Genomic DNA, 22758 nt, shown 5'->3' with positions numbered 1-22758 from the left:
GATTGGGATCGTCCCCTGCATATTCTCAGACCATAATGCTTTGAAATTAGAACTCAATCACAAGAAGTTTGGAAGGATTTCAAACACGTGGAGGTTAAGGACCATCCTGCTAAAAGATGAAAGGGTCAACCAGGAAATTAAGGAAGAATTAAAAAGATTCATAGAAACAAATGAGAATGAAGATACAACCATTCAAACTCCTTGGGATAGAGCAGTACCAAAGTTTCTACAAATAGTCCTATATTGGTTGATTTTACTGTGGGTTTTGACCTGAGGCTTCATCTCTGCTGAATTTTTTTTTTATTTTATCACGATTCTGCTCAACTTAGAGCAAATAACAATGGAATAGACCTACAAATGTGGATCACCAAATTAACTGAAATAGTTATCAGTCTACTAGTTTTAAAATGACCAATGGACGCCTGCCTGGCTCAGTCTGAAGGGCTTGTGGTTATTGATCTTGGGGTCGTGAGTTCGAGTCCCACATCGGGCACAGAGTTTCCTTAAAAAAAAAAAAAGAAAAGAAAAGCACAAGTGTTTAAAAATGCCCCAAATCAATAAGGCTCCCACCGCTGAGCTGGCCCATGGTGGGATGGGACTTCCCACCTGCTCCTTCAGCCGCTGAGCCCCAGCACAGATAGTGCCAGAGCTGAGAAGCAGACCAGGTCCTCCTTCTCGGAGCTCATGCTCCAGGGGGAAAGATGGACAAAATACGGAAAATCATCAGGAATGAAAAGAGCAATTGCTCCCTAAAAAAAGAGCCTGGTGCTACCTCTGACTCCTGAACTCTACAGGTGAGGCTGTGTCAAACTGTGGGGCTTTGACAAACGCAGCAGCTGGGGTTCCAGGGAGCCACTGAGGGGAGGAGGTGCAGATCCAAGCAGAGCCACTGCCTGCCAGGATCACAGCCTGTGAAGAAGGCAGAAGGGGGCATGAAGCCAGCTCTGTGTCCTCTGTTGGGGGCCAAGGCTGCTCCTCCCTTCCTGAGGGGGCTGGGAAAAGGTTGTGTGGATGGAACTGGCTACAGACATGGAGATGTGACGGGGGTGGGGGTGGGCACTGACAGCCCAGACGGGAGGCATTCCAGCACATGTCAGTCTGAGGAAGAGCCCGGGTCAGGGCGACACACTGGGTGCACCGCTGTCCACAGCTCACCCAGTGGAAATGAAGGAATGGCCTGTAACACACGACAGGTAGGGTTTCAGGATGAGGACAGCCTCACACCTTCTGGGCCAAGACTCCGACAACTTCTGTAGGGTTTGCCTTGGATTCAGGAGCCTAGGATCATGGGAAGCTATTACCCTTCCCTCCCCCAGAGGGACTGTCATCTTCTGGGCCTCCAGAATGAGAATACAGGTGCCCACGTGTGTGCACACAGGACCTTGTGGGCCTGGACGCAGGAACACACCAAGGAAGAACATGTGGTGGAAGGTATTTCCTGCATGTGACACCCGCCTCCAATGTCATAGATATGATGCCACAGTGGCCTGGGGACATCTGGAGGAAGCACCCGCTAGGATACTCCCTGTTCCACAGGCAAGACGCAGACCATCCCCGACAGGCACAATGGCTTCTGAGGGGTCAAAACCAGGGAAGAATGGAAAGTTGTGTCTGAACCCAGGTGTGTTTCCAGGCTGGGGCCCTGGCTGCACACAGTCCTTCCCTGGGGCCTGTGGAGAGGGGTGCGGTTGTGTCACTGTGTGCACACAGGCCATTGCCTGCAGGGAGCGGGGAGCCGTCGGCAGCCCCGAGCGCTGCTCCTGAAGCTTCCTCCAGGAGTGGACTCAGGTAGGGGGTTCCAGGCAGTGAGGTGACTTCCTTGACACAGAGCCCAACAGAACTTGGAACCCCTGTAACCAGGCACCCGCATTCTAGGGCAGCCCCACCTCAGGCTCACTTGGCTGGAGACATCCGCGACTGAAAGATGTTCTCTTGCTACTTTCCCACTTCTGGGGACTCTGGTTTCCAGGAACCCCAGGGATGCCGCTTGTTCACAAGGGCTTCCAGTCAGAGGAAGAACCCGGGTCAGGGCGACACACAGTTCACAAGGGGCTGTAGACTTTGGCTCCACCATAAAATCCAACGCCTCAGGGCGTTTATCAAGAGGCACCATAAGGTAATACAGAGCAGCCCAGCCCAGGCCAGGCCACCTCTGCCAGCCATCCTGGGCAGCCCCATCCCCTCCTCTTCAGTTTCAGGGAAACAGGGATCTGTGGGCAGGTCACATCCAGGCTGGAGGAGGTTGCAGGGCAGCAGGTTCCCCGGTGATCCCTTCAGGGTCACCCTGATGTCACGGTGGGCAGGGTGGAAACAGGATTCCTGAGGTGCCTCTTACCCAACCCAGAGTTAACCCAAGGCCTGGCAGCTGCATCCCTTTGCTCTCCTTGGGGGAGGTGTGTGCCGACTGCACTGTGGTGTGTCTGGAATGGAGTCAGCTGGGTGTGCGGCCCAGCCAAGGCAGCCAGACCGGGCGCTGAGGCCTCCTGCCGGGCTGCCGGGCACTGTCTTTACACGGAGATCCACCCAGGACATGGGGCAGGAGGGGGAGGAAGAGGTGGTCTGCCCCACCGCCTTGGGGAACTGGGAATTGCCCTGCACAGCTAACAGAGGCCAGCGCGGGCTCCAGGTGAGTGCAGGGGCTGGGGCTATCTGACACCCAGGGCTCTGATGTGGCAGGAAGACCCCGGGTCCCAGAAGCCAGCCTGCAACTCCCCTGGGCTCCCCCCTAGACACCTGCTCCCACATGAGCTGGATTCCCCTCCTCCCCAGACTTGCCCCCATGGCCCTGACCCTGCCTGGGCCAGATGCAGAGTCCCTGTGCACAGATTTGGAGGAATATCAGAATAGAGCCTTCAGGGGATGGCTGGTCGCCCAGTGGTTTAGCGCCTGCCTTCCACCCAGGCCCTGACCCTAAGAGTCCCGGTATCCAGTCCTGCCTCGTGCTCTCTGCACGGCGGCTGCTTCTGCCTCTGTCAGTGTGTCTGCCTCTCTGCTTTTGTGTCTCTGTGTCTCTCATGAATAAATAATAAATGTTTTAAAAAAGAGACACACCATGTCTCATCGCACTCACTCTCCAGTAGTTTGCACTGTCCTATGCTTTCTCCTAACTGGTGCTCCCCGGAGACCCCATTGGCCTGAGGTCCTTCCCCACCTTCCCCAAGGCTTGAGCATGGTCCTGGTGAGTTGGGAGACTTTCTCCCAAAGGGACACGGGGCTCACTGTACTGTGTCTATTGCTCCGCAGTTAGGTTTTGAAGGAGCACATCCCTGACTCCCCTCCCGGGGTCAGGCACAGGGGCCTCGTGTGCTGCACAACATGTCAGAAGGCCAGTCGGTTCCCACAGCCATTGAGCCCTTCACTGATGCAGGGCTCGATGCGATTCCCTTCTGTTGCCAAATTACAGGACGGAGCTCAACATCCTGCAGCCCTCACACCCTGAGCCCTCCCACCCAAGGAAAGGTCTCCCTGTTGGCACCTCAAGAGACAGACGTGTGGTCAAATTCAAGGGGTAAAGCCATTAACGCAGGGAAGTGATTTTAAACCTCAGCTGGCAGTTGGACCTGGGATGCCAACCTCTCCCACTAGATCCTTGTATTGATCCAAACTTTTTTGAAAATTTATCCTCTCAGATTATTTCTTTATTGGATAATTTGCTTGTTTAAGAGGCAGGCAGGGAGCAAGGAGTAGGAGAGGGAGACACGGGCTCCTCAAGCACACTCTGCCCTAAGCGCAGAGCCTGCCAGGGGCACGATCTCAGGATGTTGAGGCTATGACCTGAGCCACAAGCAAGAGTCAGATGCTAAGTGACTGAGCTGCAGGCGTCTAGCCCCAGGTTCCTGCTGTGGGGAGAGAGAGTCCCTGAGATGTTTCCAAAGGAAATCCTGGCCCCTTTGGGAACATGGACCCTGTCATTTGGAACCAGTACACCACCAATGCTCAATGGAGGTCTGGCCATGAAGACCAATGAGATCTCTGTGATCCAGAGTGGGGGGATTCCTACCCTCCCAGTCTCCCTGGGGCCAGCTCCATTGTGAACAACACCCCTATCTCCGAGATGGATGGCTCCCAGTCTGCCATCAGTGCTGAAGTGGAAAAACCAGGTGCTGCCGACAGCGTCCCCAAACACCAATTCCCTCACTTCCTCGAAGAAAATAAGATTGCAGTCAGCTAAGCTCTTTGTCGAGGGAGAAATGCAGGCAGAATGACCTCTAGAACTCTACTTTTTTTTTTCCTTGTTAGAAGAACCCATCTCCTCCTGTTTTTCTTACTGATGTGCAGATGTTTACACTTGTGATCACAACCTCAGGCAAGTCCTACAATCAGATGTTGTTATGCTGCTTTGCAAAAAAAAAAAAAAAAAAAAATTAAAAAAGAGAAAAGAAATTGAAAAAAGAAAAAAACCAAAAAATACTGAAACGTATACAGGCTAGAATTTTTTTTTCTTCATTTTGGAAAGAAGCGGGTCCTGCAAAGTAGCTTTGTTACTTGCGACAAGCTGTATACATAAAACCCTTGTACAACCAAGAATAAGTATTTCCAAAGACTATCCTCCTATTTCAAGTTGGAACTTACTGAATTAAAATGGACAAGACAACTGTTAGCCTATTGGGGGAGGGGGTACTGTATACTTCCCTGGTGACTCTATGTGGGTACGTGGACAAGATCTGGCATCTGTTTAGGGCCCTGTTTCGTATGACACCCACCCACCATCTTTCCATTTTTTTTCCTGAATGTACTTTCTTTTTCTTTAAACCAAGGTTGCAGAATTACAAAATTCCTTCAACCTTGGTCCTTAGGTAGGATACCCTCAAATGGACTGGTTTAGTCCTTAGGGGGTCAATATGTGTTGCTGCTTATTTAAATAGAGTCATTCAGAGCCCCAAGAGTGGCAATGTACTCCCTATGCTTTCCAGGTGTCTCATTCGTGAGCCAGCAGGAGGGCTAGGCACCTAAGCAGGGACCCTCAGGTGACTTAATTTGGTTCCCCAGTGCCTACTCGATCAAAGACCTGGGTTTTCCTTCTTGAAGAAACTCACGGAAAGGGCATATTTCTTACAGGTTCACATACTACTTTGTACAGAAAAAGTGTCCTTGGTGCAGCTTATGCCAAGTTAGTATGAAGATTGTTCTTGAGTATTGCATGAAGGCTACGATGTTCGAATGGGCAAGTCATGGGTGTGAAAGCTTTAATTTATCTACCTCATTTATTTTTTATTTTTGTAGCCATAATGTCTATTTTCCTATTTTATGACCGCTGAAGTGTTCTAATGCGCTGTCTTAAACCTGAGTTGATGTGTGGTGGGAGCAGCTGGACGTGGAAGATATTTTCATGGTTCTTTTTTTTTTTAACTCTACTCGCGCCCTCTTTTTTGTATATGTAATGATGAAACATGCTCTGATGGTTGAACAAAGAGGGAGAAAGAAAGACTTTAATTTCCGAGTGGAGAATCACCTTCTTTGTGGAAAAGTAGATCAAGACTGTTAACAAAAGTTGGTCTGTGTTATGGCACCTGACTTTAGGATCCAAATTTTTTTGGCCACGTTGTGCCTTTCCTTCTGGAATTGTAAGTTGAGAACACAATGCTAGTACCTCCTTACACTGTGAAGTGGATATTGTTACTGAGAACACACCAGCGCTTTTTTCCCTGTTAAGCAAATCATGCCCGTGTGAATGTATGATCTGTGGAGAAACCCCTGTAGTTTTTACCTGCTGATGCTGTCGGTCTTGTTGGAGAATAAATTTTGGATGTTTTTGTTCTCCCCCCCCCCAAAAAAAAAAACAAAGAGCAAAATCATGTGATAATCATCTTTCTCTAATCGACTTATTTTGCTTAGCATAATAACTTCTAGTTCCAACGACATTGTGGCAAATTGTAAGATTCCACCATTTTGATATCTGAGTAATATTCATTATACATATATATATGAATATATATATATAATGCATATATATTCCATATATTTATAATATAATGTTGCTTTCAAAAAACTGCTCACGCTGCTTCACCTCCTGTGGAGGAATTCCAGCTCCACTCACCTGCACCCAGCAAACATCCGTTTGGGAGATACTCATTTTTCTTTCTCTTCAACAGTCTCCTGTCTATTCCTTGGGACCAAGGTCTCCCACTTTTCTACTCAGAGGCCTTTTCCTGATGCTTCCGTTATGAGTGATGGCATGATTTGTGACATTAAAAATACATGTCTCTCTCAGACATGACATCTTAAGTTCTTGAATTCAGGATATGGTTTATTCCTTATGGAGCCTAGAATATGGCCAATGGCCAATGTACATCAGCAGAGCTGGTGTTGGATAATCGACCCAGGATCACACAACTCATTAAGAACAAAACTTGATGTGTGTGCCTGCAAGACTTGGTTCATATCCTCTTTGCTTCCCTCCCTGACAATGAGATCTTCTACCCTGGAGATGCTGAGCTTGAACACAAAGATCTTTCTCCTAGAAATGCACATTTCTGGAATCCTGTGGAAGAACTTGGAAATGATATTCTGATAGGAAAAATATTACATATAGGAGTTGTTTTAGGCAGAGGTAACTAATGGAAAAAGATTTACTTTTCAAAAATGCATGACACTGTAAAAATACCAAAGAGTGCAGAAATAAAAGATGAGGCCAGGAGAGGTGATCTCCAAAAACGTAGGTCTCCTGAGATAATCAGTTACATGGAAAATAATCAAATATCAATCTTGCCCTCCTGTCCTATATTTACTTGGGAAGAGATTCCCAAGCTGCTGTTCATCAAAGGAGTTGTACCAAGTTCTGGATCTTATAAAGGCCAAAGAACGTATGGATACTCATTCTGACTTGTGTATTCTGCAGAGAAGAATAACAAATCTTCCTTCTCTTTCCTCCATAGATTCTTTATCACACTCAGATCTCTTACCAGAGGCAGACAGCTTCTGAGATGCCTCTGTTGACCCTTGAGGATGAAATAGAGGCCAATCTCTTGACCCTACAGCAAGACACTACAGAGGTCTAGCTGTAGGGTCAGATGTTCTCTTAATGAACCAACCAGTTATGGGCAACTCAGAGTACAAATTATCGGGAACTTGGTACTAAAAAAAGGAGGGGGGCAAGACACTTACAATATAAGTGTATAATATAAGAAATTATATATCTTACAGTATAAGAAAAGGTTTATGATGAAAATAAGAACTGCCTTTCAGAGAAAAAAGACCAATAAGCTATACACATTAACAGCCCTGGTCCCATAGTTGAAGCCACAAGGGGATGTCTGAAACATTTAATCTGGACTCCAACATCCAAATAGGTAGTATGTAAACAGTTATACTTAGATACATTTTATAAACAAGACTGCAATAATGAAATATGAAAACCACTATGGAAATTAATAGTTTAAGACATACCTTAAACATTAAAGAGAAATACACAGAAATGTATTAATAAAAGACTATATTCACAATAAAAATATCAACGAAACAGAATAAATACATATCCAGGACCAAAAGAATAAGTAAATGCTTGTTATCTAAAAGGAAATTTTGTAGTAGAATATCTACCAAGACAGGGTTGCTTGGCTGACTCAGTCGGTTAAGCATCAGATTCTTGACTCTTGATTTCAGCTCAGGTCATGGACTTATGGTCCTGGGATCAAGTCCCACATCAGCTCTGTGCTCAGAGGGGTGTCTGCTGGAGATTCTCTCTCCCTCTCCTTCTGCCCCTCCGTGTTTGCTTTCTCTCAAATAAACAAATCTTTAGATAATGATAATAATCCTATTAAAAGAATATCCACCAAGAAAATCAAGGAATACTCTTTTCTATTCGGGATGCACAGGCCACTTTTAAATATTATTTGCATTATATTCTCAAAAGAGAGAGAAATTGATTTTCCTCCTACCCAAGAAGGACTCAATTCAAATGTGTTTTCTCATCCTTTCCTAGGAATGCATATAGTTACAAATGAAAGCAAAGGAAGAGATTACGTGCTGTAAAGAACAAATAAGTATTATACCAATTTCTCAAAGAAATAAAATAAAAGTCAATGAATTATCAGTAAGGTGCTCAAAAAAGATAATTATCTGTCAGAATTCTGAGGTTAATGAAAAGTCCTTTAAAAACAGAATTAAATACATTTTCATTTAAGAACAAACATTATGTTTTGTATAGAAAAGCATTATCTTCAGATAAATGATAGTGATCCCAGGTGCAGGAAGCCTAAAGAATCAGGAAAGGAGAAAGAAAACAAAAAGGGCAAATTTTCATGTGATTAAAAAATAAGCAAGTAGTGTATAGCAATGCTAATTTTATAAAAAGTCACGTATGGCATATAAACACATACACACTAATGTTTATATATTCATATATATATATATAATTTATATTTAAATACATATATTTAAATAAACTAATACACTAGTATCATAGTACACAATCCATAAAGGTAAAATTAGTTAAAGCCCAGAGACACATAAAATACTAGTTCATACTTGACATTAGTCTGTAGTAAGTCAAGGTTGTAAGTTTTTGTTTTTGAAGATTACTTTAAATATAAATGAATTAAACTCCCCAACCTATAGACATAGAATGGCAGCATGGATTGAAAATTTTAAACAAAGCCAAAGCACTCCTACTGTCTCTGCTCCAGAATTTGCTCCTGGGTTGATTCCAAGTGAGGGAACACTCCTGGTATATCCATACCCTATACCATTTTGTCCAGAATTTAACTCTTCTTCCATATCTGGATGAGAGTGGATTTTCCTTTGGGAAGATAGCTTTGGTTTGGTTTGGTTTGGTTCGGTTTGGATTTTTGTTGGCGGAGAAGCAAAAGACACGAGAGGTGACTAGAGGGGGAGAACAGGCCTGCTCAGGACTTCTTCAGCTAGCCTTTCTCACTGATCTCCCTGGGCACATGGAAGGAATCCCCTCAACTGCCCATGAAGTGCCAAATCTGCTGGAGAGCCCAGCATTAAGGCCCTTCGCTCAAGCCTGCCTGCCTCCTCACCCCTGTGCCCTGTATACCTGCAGGTCCAAGAATCCTTAGGCTACTTCACTAGCTCCAATCCTGAGATTCCCCTGTGAGGATAGGCCTTTCTACCCTTGGACCTCTGGGATCTTCATAGGCTTCCAGAAGGTAGGGAATGTTTGTTTCCCCACCTATACATCGAGTGGCCAGAAATCAAGAGCCAGGAAGCTGGGTTTTCCTCAGAGGCCATGAGATAGCAATAGGGCAGCATTAATGGGATGAGACAGGGGCTTGAGGCTCAAGGGGCCAGACTCTGACCCTGGTCACATAACGACTGCATGGATGGGAGTTACGGAGGGCTTGGGAGCAGAAGAGGGATCCCAAACCTGCTTCTGTACTGTCCTCTGCCTCTTAAAAATCTAGTGTGCTCATCGAGGAGCTCCTCCACCCTTCAGCTACAGGCATCTGCAGAGAAAGAGAGAGCACCCTTCAATAGGTGCTCTGGAGTGAGGAAAGACCAGTCAGTTGCTCTTCCTAAGAAAGGAATCCTCTCAACACCACTATGGCTTTGTTTGCTTTGGCTTGGTGTGGTATGGTTTTGTTTCCATGGGTTCTCATCAGAGATTTCTGAGAGAGAGAGAGAGAGAGAGAGAGAGAGAGAGAACTGTTGCCTGGATCTCATGCTAGCTGGACCAACAAGGACCCAGTTGTCAAACATTGCTTCCTAAAGCATCTTCAGGGTGAAAAATCTCCATGCCGAGGCCTCAGAAAGGAGTCATCATGATCCAACATTGAAGTGGGTTCCAGAATATGCATAGAGGGAAACCACCAACTCATCCCCTTATAGACCAACGTGTGACCCTGGCCCCTTGCAGTGCACATGGCACCCACACAGGATGCATGGGGATCAATGTTCCCTATACAGCTCTTCATGCAGGAGAGCTGGGTGTACCCTAGACCCTCGATGTCTAAGAATCCCCCGGTCATAACATGCTGCTGTCTCTTCTCAGGTAATTAAGGCTGGAGGAATTAAAATAACTATAGAGAGGTCAGAAATGCTGAAAAACAACAACAACAACAACAACAACAATAACAACAACAAAACCCCACAAAACAAAATCAAAAGAAAGACATGCACACTATTCATTGGTGCTAACATTTTATTAAGGGAAATAAAACACTACACACGACTCGAAGGTAACATTCAAGAACAAAAATGAACTACATGGGTGAAATATTGCCCATCAGAAATCCCACAAAGCTACCACCAGAGAGTCAAGAAAAACTCATGTCAGGAGAGAATACGGCATCCATTTGCAGAGCACACAGTGGGTACGCCATGCTGAATCCCCCAATGCAGACATGCGTAAACCAAAGAGAGCTTAACATCTTAGATTTTATTTCCATTGGAGTGACAAGTGCTCACTCAAATCTCCCTCCATTTCACAGATAATGTATTTCCAGAAGAACAACTTGACTTTCCACAGGGAAGACTAGCCTTTGCCACAGCCCATGGATTTCCCTAAAGAACAGTACAGTGTGTCTGTTGAGGGGTGGGCATCTGAGCACGGCCCCCAGAAACATGAGAGGCAGGACGCTGTGGGCCTGAAATATTCCATGCAATGCAGCTGAGCAAGCGCCGAATCCCCACATCAGTCCAGGAGTGGACCACGTCCTCAGGTCCACAGACACCCCGTCAGGGTGCAGTGGGGTGGAGGACAAGTGTCCGAGGCCAGGAGCTGGCTCATTTGCTCTCAGTGTCTTCTGAGGATGAGGACACCTGTAGGTCATCGTGGAGGATACTCCAGGGGACATAGTCACAGGCTCCATCCAACATCTGGGTGGCAGGAAGGCCCTGAGCAGGGCCTGGCTTCTCGGGAGGAAGGAATGAGGGAGCTGCTAGGAACCTGGAGCTCCAGCAGCTTCTGTCCAATCTGGTGAAGACCATTCTCAGGGGCTGAGTGGGGGCCAGCACAGAGGGCGGCCGTGGGGGGACGGTGCACGGCCGCAGCGTTTCCAGGTGAGGTGTGGCAGGTGTGGGCCGGGTGCCCCTGCTTGGCAGGAGGGCAGGTGTCTTCCGGGTCTGCGGGGGCACGGCTGTGCATCCACGTGCACATATGCTTCCTGGAGGACATAGACTCCCCGAAATCCCCAGGTGGGCTCCCTGGATGCTCCTGGGGGTGTGCTGGGTGGGGCTCCATCGCGCTTTCTTTCGGGGGTTCTGGGTCCTGTCTAGGGGCATCTGGGCACAGTTCTTGCCTGGAGTCTGGAGGGCCATTTGGGAATTGTCTGCCAATGCGTTGCTGACAGCGGGACAGGTGTTCTCCTCAGGATACTTGGGTGGTGCCTGGGTGTGTCCCAGCCCATGGACCTTGGTGCCAGCCTGGGGATCTTTGAGGGAGACTGGACAGGGCCTCTTGGCTCTCTGCTGCACAACCAGGCTATCAGCCCTGACACAGGGTTGGCGTGCCGGCTGAGGTGTGTCAGCAACCGGCATTTCCTGGACACCAGGAGGTCCACTAGGTGGGCTGAGGCTGACTTTAGGGCTACTGAGAGGAGATGTGGAATGAGACCGGACACGCACGTCAGGGTTCTCAGTACGTGCTTCCGTCGGCAGGGAAGGCTCAGGGATAGAAGGCCTCCTGGTGGTGTAGACGGGCATCGGCATGTGTGGACGCTGTGGGAAAAGAGAACACACGGGACACCATGAGTTTGGCCTCGGCACCAAGGCAAAAGTAACATTCAGGAAAGAAAAAAACCAACAAATGCCTAAGACCTTCTGAACCACCCCCTCCCCCAGAACAGGGAAAGAAAGAGATGGGATCTGTTGACCTACAAGTAGGGAATCCGGCTCCAGGGCTGGTCCGGAACAAAGGCATGACTGGATGCTGCTGATGCACTTTTGACATCGGGGAGGAACACACAAATTTTAGCCTCACATCGATGCTTCCTCCATTGGACCAGCTCTTCCATCCACTCTGCTCACGAGGCTATAGGAGTCCTGCTGCTGGAGGGTCACAGTGGCAGCTCCTGAGGAGGGATGGGCAGTGGGGGAATGTGTCAGGAAGGACAGCGGCTTGTTCTTCTCTAAGGATGGCATGTGTTCCAGGAGTGTCCGCCAATGACCTTCACATGTCAACAAACCCACTGTTCGCACACATTCAAGGCATAAGGCAACATCATGGGCACCAAGGGAAAAATGGGTGCAAAGACCGGGCCACTCAACTGCCCCTGGTCAGAGTGGAAGTGGAGCCCCGCCCTCCCCCAGGAGGCCAATGGAGCCCAGCGAGTGCCCCACAGAGCACAGCAGCCGGGAAGCAGCGCACACTCACCCTCACATAGTCACAAGATTCTGTGCCTTCCTTCCAGGTGCGCTTCTGCCCCTCTCGGGGTCTCCTGGGGAACCTCTGGAGCAGGGCCTTCCTCTGCTCGGCTTCTTGCCTGCACAAGAAATCAAAGCATGGAAAGGAGAAGGAACTCCCTTCCCTGTCTTCCAGCTGGACACCAGGTCCGGGCTTGGGCCAACATGGTCTTTTCCCTACTCCGCCATTTGACGCCCACGCCTGCCCCTCACCCTGACTAAAGTGAGCCCACCAGGTCGTCCAGGCAGTTTCTCTCATTCAGAGCCTATGAGAGAGTTTGCCTTATATTGTGCCAAGCTCCATACATTCACTGGTGCAGGCACACTGCTCCAGCCACAAAACCCCACACCAAGACAGCAAGGACAGCACCATCAGCCAAATGTGGTCCCTGTTAGCCTGGGAGCTCCTCTGCCTGCCTCGCCTCTCCTGACTCTGCCCGCACGCTGCAGGGCACACAGTGTGCATGCGCACAGACACGGTGTCTGTCGGTCTCATCCCTGGCATTCGGGTCAGCAAGCCCCATTACTCACCTTCGTCTCTCTACTTTCTCCCTCTCAGCCTGGTTCAACAGCCCAGCCTGGTGCCGCTGGTCCCGCTGACTCCACGGCTCCACGTTCTCCTTCAGCCTCCTGGAGCCCAAGGCCACGGGAATGAGGGTTGCGCCCCAGTGTTTTATGGGGCATCTGGTGCTTGATGCCTTGTGTCCAAAGGCCCCACAGTCCCTGCACTTTACCTGGGGGAGGAAGGGGGAGGAGTCAGTGCATCCATTCAAATGCCAGTGAACCTGCCAAGCACACCAATGGGAGGCCATCCTCAGGGTGTGGCACATGGGTTGAGGACAGGGGACATCCTATCTGGCTAGTGAGGTGCCAGCATAGTGAAGACCTCAGGATGCTTCCTCCACAGCCCATGGAAAGGGGAGGGGAGGGGAGGGGAGGGGAGAAGGCATTGGAGGTGTCAGGTTGAAGACAGGTGGAAGCATCATTAAGATTAAGATTCGGGAATCTTAATCTGAAGGCTGAATCTGATCTTATGGTGCCCTGGGGCTGATGCTCAGAGCCTCTGAGTGTCCCAATGTGTAGCCTGGGGCATTTCCTGCCCATGTCACATTGGACAACTGAGTCTGGGCCATGATCTTCTGGGAGCCTAGCCTGTCTCAAGACTCCTGGCAGAGCTCCTGCTTCAAAACCCATGCCAGCCTCCACACTTACCCTGGGATCCTCCTCCTCTGGTCTGGGAACTCTGAGGGCCAGTCCTGCTGTCTGTGGCCTCTTGCCCTTCTGGGCTCTCAAGGGTCTGTTGGGCCCAAGCTGGCTGTGACGCGCCGCCATCAGTCCCACGTCCTGGAGGGACAAGTCAGTCAGCTTCGGGGATGGGTTTCGGGTAGCCTGAGGCAAAAGAAACAAGTGAGTCCTATTCACCATGACATCGGCCTCCTCCCTGTACCGTCTTACCAAGGAGGCATTAGCGAGTGTCAGGACATTTGTGCCAAACACACAATTCCCACTGTCTCTTCTCTTTCCTCCTTCCTGTCTACACCCTCCTGGCCAAGCCACATCCCCGCTCTGAGGAAGCCCACCCTGGAGGCTCAGGGACTCTTGTTGACACTATCATTAAGTCTCTCCAAATCCCCTGTGGAAACAAAACCAGGGACGAGACCTCTCCCGATTGAGGCCCAGTGGGATCCACCATGGAGCACGCAAAAGGCAAAAGCATCGGGAAAGTGGGCTTCCCTCTCTCATATCTGAATGCCCCTTGGGACACCAGAGGAAGCCATAGTTAAGTCCAGATACACTGGGAAAACACATTCCCCTCTACTCCATGGGAAGCTGCCCATCTGAGCACTTCCATTCCATGTGTTCGTGGCAGTGCCCCTAATTAACTGCCATCGAAACTTTGGGAAGTGAATTTCTTTTCACCTTGCGAACCAGGTAATTCTTCTATTGAAAAAAAAGTCAGTTATTTATGGGAGAAAGAGAGAGAGAGAGAGAGAGAGAGAGAGAGAGAGTGTGTGTGTGTGTGTGTGTGTGTGTGTGTGTGTGTGTGTGTGTAAGGGAGAGTGATCACCTGAGCTGTATGGACAGAGGGAGAAGCAGACACTCCCTGGGCAGGAAACCCAGTGAGCGCCTGGACTCATCTCCAGAGCCTGAGATCATGACCCGACCCAAGTCAGACCCTGAAACAATGGAGCTGCGCAGGCGCCCTGATCCTGTGTCTTCTCTAGGTCTGCAGTGCCCACTGAGACATTTACAGGCCTTCTGTCCCTGCTCGTCTACCACCCCACACCAATGTGACACTCGAGGCCCCATTCCATTGGCATTGGAACCTCCGGGTGTCCTGGGCATTCACAGCCATGCCTTGGCTCAGTCCCTGCTCTTAGAACATGTTAGACCAGAAAGAGTCCTTAACCCATGGAGGAAGGGCCAATCCCTCCACCATTTCCTCACTGTCCCATTATTCGCTCAGGAAAGGTAGGACCAGTGGTCCGAAAACTCACTTGAAGTGCAACTGTGGTCCTCACGCCTGTCAGGAGATGCTGGGAAAGGTCCTGGACAGGCTCCACTGCAGGAGACGGTGTGTCTCGTGGGAGAGAGGGATGGTGAGGAATGGCCACTTCCGTTGCTCCCTGACTTTTATACTGCTCCGAGGTCACGTGACGTTTCAACCACTTGAAAGACATCCATCTAATCCTCTTAGCTGCAGCAGGGTTTGAGCCAATCAGCAGCTGCAAGGAAGCTAATGATGCCCTCATGAGAAAGATTTCTATGACTCTGTGTGTGTGCCTGTGTGTGTGTGTGTCTGGGTGTGAATGGAGATGTAGGTCCATGCGGATTTGGTGGATACCAAAATTTCTGCAGGTGAAATTATATTGGTATATTTCAGCGTGGGAATTAACCTCAGGACTCACGGTTCCTGAACTATTTGTATTTTGCCAGCACTTCTGCTCAATTTAGAGCTAATAGCAATAAGAATGGGGTCACACTTTGAGGTTATTCATAATGTAATATCCTTTTTGTCAATTAACTTTCAGTTAAAAACTGAAATATCATAAAGAGCAAAAGCTTCCAATCGGCACTAATCACTTGATTGGATTAAGGGATTTGGGAGTGGTCCCTTTCTCATAGAGACCTATCAGGCCAGCCCACCTCCTCATCTTGCCTCCCTCAACAGACAGCACCTTCAGGTCTTTCTCAACCTCCCTAACAGCAGATCCGTCACCTTTCTGAACAGAATTTGATCCGAGTTTCCATGTTGAATGGATACCTTTATGAATGTCCTTTTTCTTCTTGAGTAACTTCAAGTGAGCGAAGGAGAGTTAGACGTTAGTGCTCTAGAACAGGGAAGATCTCTTTCCCAAAGGAGCTCAGGTATCCCAGGGGAACGCCTTCTCCTCACCAGTCAGAGGCTTTGAGGCTGTAACCAATTATTTGGGGTATATGGTGTCCATGCTTTGCTTCTGCACTTCCATCTCTCTCAACTATGATCTCAATCTACAAAGATTATGAAGGTTTTGATGAATACCAGTATCTGCCTAGGTGTGGCCTGGGTCCACCACAAGAGAAATCCTCTGGCTGGTTTTATGATTTTGGGAAACATTCCTTCGAACTCTGTTTCCTACAAGAGTCTATATCCTAAATGCAGTGTTTATATGCCTCATTTTAACTGTTCCTCAGGGAATTCCACCCCAATATCCTTTATATTCTCTTGATTCAGTTGGAGTACGTTGTAGGCTTGTGCCTTTTTCCACATTACTGAGTAACACTGGACTCCACAGATCTAATTGACTTGGATGTGGGAACATTGATGCAAAGATGCAAACATGTTTCATTGTTGGTTTCTTGTTTAAGATGATAGATAGATAGATAGATAGATAGATAGATAGATAGATGATAGATAGATAGATAGATAGACAGATAGATAGATAGTTAGATGATAGATAGATTTGAGACAAGAAGAGACCAGAGAGAAACCACAGAGTAGCAGGAGAGTGGGGGCTGAAAAATAGAGGGAGAGAGATTCTCAAGGAGATTACCCAGCAGCCATGCTGCTGGGTGCTGAGCTGCCTCCCACATTGCTGAGACCAACGTGTTTCACATTATTTTTCATTTCCAGTTAAGAAGCATAGGACACTAAGGCCCTTGACCAGACATTATCTAGAACACCTCAACTGCCAAAGCAGCCACATTGGAAGGAATTGGCATCGGATTCCTTCCTGACAGTGGGGCTTTTCCTTATCCACTACTGTCTCACGTCTATGAACCAGAGTATCTTCACTCCCTTGCTCTTACTCTGTGTGGGATTTCTTAAAATTCCATTCTCTCCCTGAGTTCCCTTCCTTGTTTATGGAGTCTTCAGGTACCATGTTTCCTTCAATTCTTTGCTTCTGTATGATCCCTGGCATGTGAGACCCAACATGCTAGAGCCACCACATGGAACTGGTTTACTTAGATGTCTCCAAATGGAACAATCCCGAATGCAACAAAATGTATTGTTTCCATAAGGGTTCCAAATTGTGTATCACACAATCACTAAAAATTTTAAAGACAGGATTAGCTCTGTCCACTGCCAGAAGAGTGAATGCAATGGCTTCTGCTAAAGAAACTAAAATACTGTATTGAAACCTCCTCATCTCGCCCTCTGGTAACAGGAGGCTAATGTATTTTATGTCTCCTTATCACCACTCGGTTGGGTTTCTTGTCCCAGTAAAATGAGCACTTTTAATAATATAACTGTGGAATGGATTGTTCCTATCTCCATGCCTTTACTGTGGTTGATTACCAACAGTGGAGAGGCAGAGGTAAGATGTGGTCCATCTGTGGTATCTTCTATTAGAGCAGTTGGTAATGGGATAATGCATTCCCCATGTGAGGAGGCAATCTCCCTAGAAGCTGTTTCCACAAGTCTCCTGCATGAGCTCAAACCTGTTACGACACACACATGCCCCCTAGGATATCTCCTGTGAAAAGCCCTGACGTTGTTTTCTCCTGCTGGACAACACAAAAGCTCAGGAAGGGAAGTCAAGTAATCCCTTCAGCTTACATCCACCCACCATGGCCAGGAACCTACCCTCGTTGTCAACCTCACAGACCACTGATTCAATGTGGCCTCCCAGATTAAGCCTCCACATACCGCCATGGAATCTAGCCTGGGGCTGTCCCCAAATCCCAGTTTCAGCCCAGATCCCTATTGTGAAAACATTTCCAGCCTGACATCTTGCAAAAGGTTGATGGAGCCAGGACTCAACTCATTGTCACCTGGAAACAGGTTGGAGGTCTCCCTAGAACTGCATCCAGGATTGGCAATTCCGGGTTCCCTGGAAAGGACTGGGGAATCTGTTCTGTGGGAGGCTATGCAGATTCTTCGGTCTGTCCTCCTGACTAATAGATCTTGATATAGAGTGAAACCCCTTAAGTAACTAATGGATACCTGGACAGGATGAGCATTGACCTCCAGATACCTACCCAGAGAATTCATCTGCTGACTGTCCAGCCTCCACAGTCCCCACAATGTGCTACCCAACCATCTCCTGGTCATCCCTCCCAGGTGTCTCTACTAGCCTTGGCCAGAGATGGTGTGCTCCTGGTTCAAATCTACTCCCCCCACCTAATTTTTCACACACACTTCTTCCTGGTCAGAGCCCTCATAACTGAAGAGACCCTGAAGAATAATGTGCCCATGTCCCATTGCATTTCCTCTTAAATGGCTCCTGGCGCTTCCCCTATATTAATCCAGTGAGTAGGAGTGAGACATTCCCATAGAGGGAGGATATGAATTTAGGTTGCTGGTGACCTAGATGTGGCTGCGGGAATTCCACTCAGGGTAAACAGGCAAAGAAGCCTCTGTGAGGAGCCAGCCTGGAAATAAAATAATTATTTCAAATATCTGAAATACTGGGGAGTAAAAGCATGCACACCAAATCATATGTTGCAGTCTTCTATTAAGATTAAAAAAAAACACACAACTGCCTAATAACATTTTAGATCAAAAATGAACAAAGCAGATGCAATATTCCCCATAACAATTTCAGAAAAATAATATCAACAAGTACAGAAAATGTCTTCTAGGAGAAAACATAGTATAATTTGCAGATCTCTGGATGGGATCTTTTTCTAAATCAGAAATTCAGACATTTGTAAAACAGTTTCAGATTAACTTGTTTACTTCTGTTTACAACCAATGTACAAATTGCCAGGATGATTTACCTACATTTTTTAGAAAATGTATTTCAGTAAGACAAACTTGACATTCTGGATTGGTAAGCACCCTTTGAGATTCCCATATATATACCTAACGAAAAACTGCAGTGTCTGTGTAGTGGGGGGAGTATATGTGTAGGCGCCCAAAAGCATACCATGTAGCACATTGTGGACTTGACCATTTCCAACTAGTTCAGCAGAGGAATTCCTGGTTCACCATATCAGTCCAGGAGGGGGACATATCCTTATTCCAACAGACTCCTCCTGAGGGACCTCTTCTGTGAAAGACAAGTCTCCCAGTCCATGAGCTGTCTCATTCCCTATGACAGTCTTCAGAGGACGAGGATACCTACAGGTCTTCTTAGGAAACTCTAGCAAACACATACACAGAGGTTCCCTCACTCTTTATGACACGATAAACTGTGTTTGTAAAAAAAAAAAAAATTCCCAGAAATGAAAGAAACCTTGACACTTTCTATCTCTAATCTGCCTCTGTTACATGAAAATCTACAAAAAAGTGTGATTTCTTCTGCACAGTTCCTATTGTCCCTTACTTTCCAGTAAGGGTGGCATGTCCAAGTTTGAATACAGAGTGAACATACATTATGATGAGATGTCACAACTGCACATCTATGGTCACACTCAGAAGCTTTTGGTTATCATGCGATAATTTTCATTCTACAATCAATTTGTCAATTACTTCTCTAAGAAATAGAATGATAACACAGAGCACCTATAACCTGACCTCAAAAACCATTTTGCTAGATTCGTGAACTTGGCACTGTTTTTCTGAGGTATCAACCCAGGTCCAAACGTGAATTTGAACTGGTCTGAAATCCAGAGTCCACTTCTTCTGTGGCAGGAGGTGCCACATAGCAGACGGTAGCAAAATATTCATAGGAACTTATGTTCAGTGGGAGGCTGGGCATTTCCCCTTGGAATAAGAGTCCCTGTCAGTTTCCTTCTCTGCCGTCTTAATGTAGGAGATAGTGAAGGGAACATAATACATTCAATGAGATTCAATCAGGCTGGATGCAGTTATCTCCCCAAAATAAGCATTTAATTCCTTTCTTACCATTTCCAAGCAATGACCAAAACACATCGCTGGCAAGGCCCCACGCATGCTTCTGTTCAGGCAAATATTCTTTTGATATAAATAGAAGATAAGCAATGGGAAGTGCGGAGCATGACGAGAGGGTCGAATATACTTCAAATCCAGGTCCTCAGCATCATATCCACTCTCAATCCTGACTGCTCACTACCTCTCACCTGCAAGTTGCCCCTACTCTCCCCAAGGCTGAAGGAGAGGCCGGTTCCAGGATAGACCCCATATGAATCCACACTATTCCAATATAAGATCATGACAATGAACCCGCTTTAAATGTCAGTGTCCTCTAGTTTCAGTCGAAGGCCATAGCCCAGGAACACACCCAGATAGATGGTTCTTCCATACATACAGAACACACATTTCACACAACACCAAATATTTCCAGTGTGGGACTGTGTTCGGGTTTGGTGAGTGAGTGACACCGTGTGTGTGTGTGTGTGTGTGCGCGCGTGCGCGTGCGTGCCCATGTGCAATAAAGTTAGTAGACACATCCCTGCACTGCTTCCCCAGACCTCTGTCCCTTCTTGCTCGTCCTTTTGGTTGGTCTGGCTCTCCCTGGCACATGCGGGACTTTGGCCACATCCCCGGCCACCTGAGGTGGGATCATCCCAGCTGCAGTGTGGAGCAGGTCCATGGTTTGCTGAGGATGATTCTTGGGCATCTCATGTCTGTATTTGGAGTGCTGAAGGATGACTGCATTCTCAGGAAGAGCAATTTCTCTTCTCCTGACATGAAGTTCAGGCTTAGGTCGGTTGCGTTCTTGGAGGCATCTCCCCTGGTCTAATGTGGTTTGTTGCCTTGAGGTCTCTTCCCCGTGCTCCTCTGACTCAGCAAGGTTCACAGTGGGATCCCTTGTGCTCTCTCCTGAGGCCTCACCCACCTCTGCGGGGTCTGCCTCGGGAGATGCGATTCCTCCCTCGACTGACCCACTCACAAGGTCTCTTTCCATATCGGTCTTCTGCATATAAAAGAGGACATAGGCAAGTTGGCGCAGGGCACAAGTCACAACGCAGGCGCTGACCTTAGCATCATCCATTTTATGCCACTGGCCATTTCCTGCCTTTACGAAACAGAAATAACGTCCACTGTGGCAACTCCACCCAGCATGCACCAGCACGGCATAGAGCACATAAACCAAGGGTCCTGCCCTCTGCTCAGACAGGGAGTGTTGCATGTCAAGGCACTCAGGATATTGCATCTCCTTAGTCATTTTGTTGCCTGTGAAGTCTGAGAATCGTTTCAAGACCAGGATGAGGACTTTTGCACAACTGTGCAAAGTCAACACCTTGGACGCAGGCACTTTCTCTAGACACTTACTACAATGGTAGGCATTTTCACCTTCAAGCATTTCGGGCTTCACCAACTGCTCCAAAGCTTGGCTGACACTCTGAGCAGCCCCGATGTCCAGGCTGATGTCCAGGTAAGGTTCCAGAGTGCTGGAAATGCTTTGGCAGTGGAGACACTGGATTTGTGACCTCCAGTACCCCCCAAAGCTATGCTGGATGAGGGTGCTGTCCTGAGCATGCTGAGAGTCTGAGGGCTTGTCTTCAGGCAAGCATGCTTGCTGCATTGCATCCAGAATGAACATGAGATACTCATGGGCATCTTCTTGCTTGTGTGTGTGGAAGGCGGCGAGCAGGAGTGGAAGGGGTCGGAGCACACGTCCAGGATGGCAGAGAACCCGGGTCATGTGAGCCTGCAGAGTACACAGCGTGCAGGATGTCTGCTTCCTACAGGCTGTCCCGTGCTTCTGGGACAGCACGTAGCTGGCAAGGGGCTCTGTGTAGGTCAGACACTGTAGGGTTGCATTCACGTAGCAAGTGTTCCCCGTGTTCTGAAGCCCAGCTCCCACCTGGGAAAGATCCTCCCAACTCAGAGGCGTCTTGGTGGGAGGCCGCCCTGCTGATGCGGGAGCCAAAGGATCAGTCAGGGAGGAGAGTGTCTTTGATGCAGGGGATGTCTTCTCAGGCAGAGAGGGTCCTCCGTGGACTTCAGCACCACCTCTCTTTGACCAGCATGATTGGGGTTTGGGAGAGTCGTTGAACTGAGATGCCTCTGAGCGGTGGAGGTAGGCAGCCTCCATGTCGGCAGAAACAGTGTCCACAAGATAAATTCAACCAGGAGCTTCAGGTCACAAAGGGATGCTTCTCTCACTGAGCCAGTTTCCAAATGGCAGATAGTGACCCTCACCTCCACCTTTTATGGCTTTTGGGCCCTGGGATAAGGCACAAAATCCTCTAATCCACTGGAATCGCTTGATTGGATTACAGGATTTGGGTGTGGTCCCTTTCTCATAGAGAACATTCAGGTCAGCCCACCTCCTAATCTTGCCTCTGAAAACAGCCAACACATTCAGATTCTTCTCAACCTCTTTAAGTGTCCCTGCACCTTTCTGAACAGAATTTGTTCAGAGTTTCTATGTTCAAAGGAAATCTTTTTGAAAGTCCTTTTCCTTTGACTAACCGCAAGGGAGCCAAGGAGTGTCAGATGTCAGTCCTGTAGGACAGGGAAGCTCACTTTCCCAAAGGAGCTGAGATATCACATAGGAACACGTTCTCCTCACCAGCCAGAGTGTTTGTAGCTGTAACCAATTATTTGGGAACGTGGCATCCATTGCTTTGCTTCTACACCTTCATCTCTCTCTACTATGATTCCAATATACAAAGATTATGAAGGTTTAGATGAATATCATTTTCTGCTTAGGTGTGTCTCGGGTCTACAACAAGAGAAATTCAATGGCTGGTTCTATGCTTTGGGAAAGATTCCTTTAAAACTCCTTTTCCTGCAAGTCTATATCTTAAATCCAGTTTTTATATGCCTAATTTTAACTGTTCCTCAGGTAATTCTACACCAATATCCATTATATACTTTCGATTTAATTGGAGTATGTTGTAGGCTTGCACATTTTTTACACATTATGGTTTTGGCAGTTGTAGATGCAGGGAGGAAGGCACTGCGGTGGCTCGTGGTTTGGAAATGCCATTATGGTTTATTCTGCTTACAGAATTAGTAGTGTCTGTGGAAATTTTGAGTCGACAAGACAATTAATTCCTTCTTGTGACCATGACCTTTTCCAGTTTATGAATTTGGGTAAGTCTTAGGAAAGGTGGAAACCTAAGTCCATTTGTCTTCGTTACTAAACAGAGGCC

At 47.7% G+C, this 22758-nt stretch overlaps 1 protein-coding gene across 1 annotated transcript; it reads right to left on the bottom strand.

Annotated features, from left to right (window-relative positions):
- Positions 1-11957: 11957 nt before the first annotated feature.
- LOC140615306 (ubiquitin carboxyl-terminal hydrolase 17-like protein 6) lies at positions 11958-21692 on the bottom strand. Its single transcript, XM_072795217.1, has 4 exons — positions 20122-21692; positions 12835-12933; positions 12275-12383; positions 11958-11972 (listed from the first exon to the last, which is right to left on the bottom strand). The coding sequence occupies exons 1-4, from the start codon at positions 21690-21692 to the stop codon at positions 11958-11960; spliced, it is 1794 nt and encodes a 597-aa protein (XP_072651318.1).
- Between the last annotated feature and the right edge of the window lie 1066 nt (positions 21693-22758).

This window comes from Canis lupus, chromosome 23 (genome assembly GCF_048164855.1).
Source record: "Canis lupus baileyi chromosome 23, mCanLup2.hap1, whole genome shotgun sequence".
NCBI lineage: Eukaryota > Metazoa > Chordata > Mammalia > Carnivora > Canidae > Canis > Canis lupus.
This window is presented reverse-complemented; position numbering and strand designations above follow the sequence as displayed.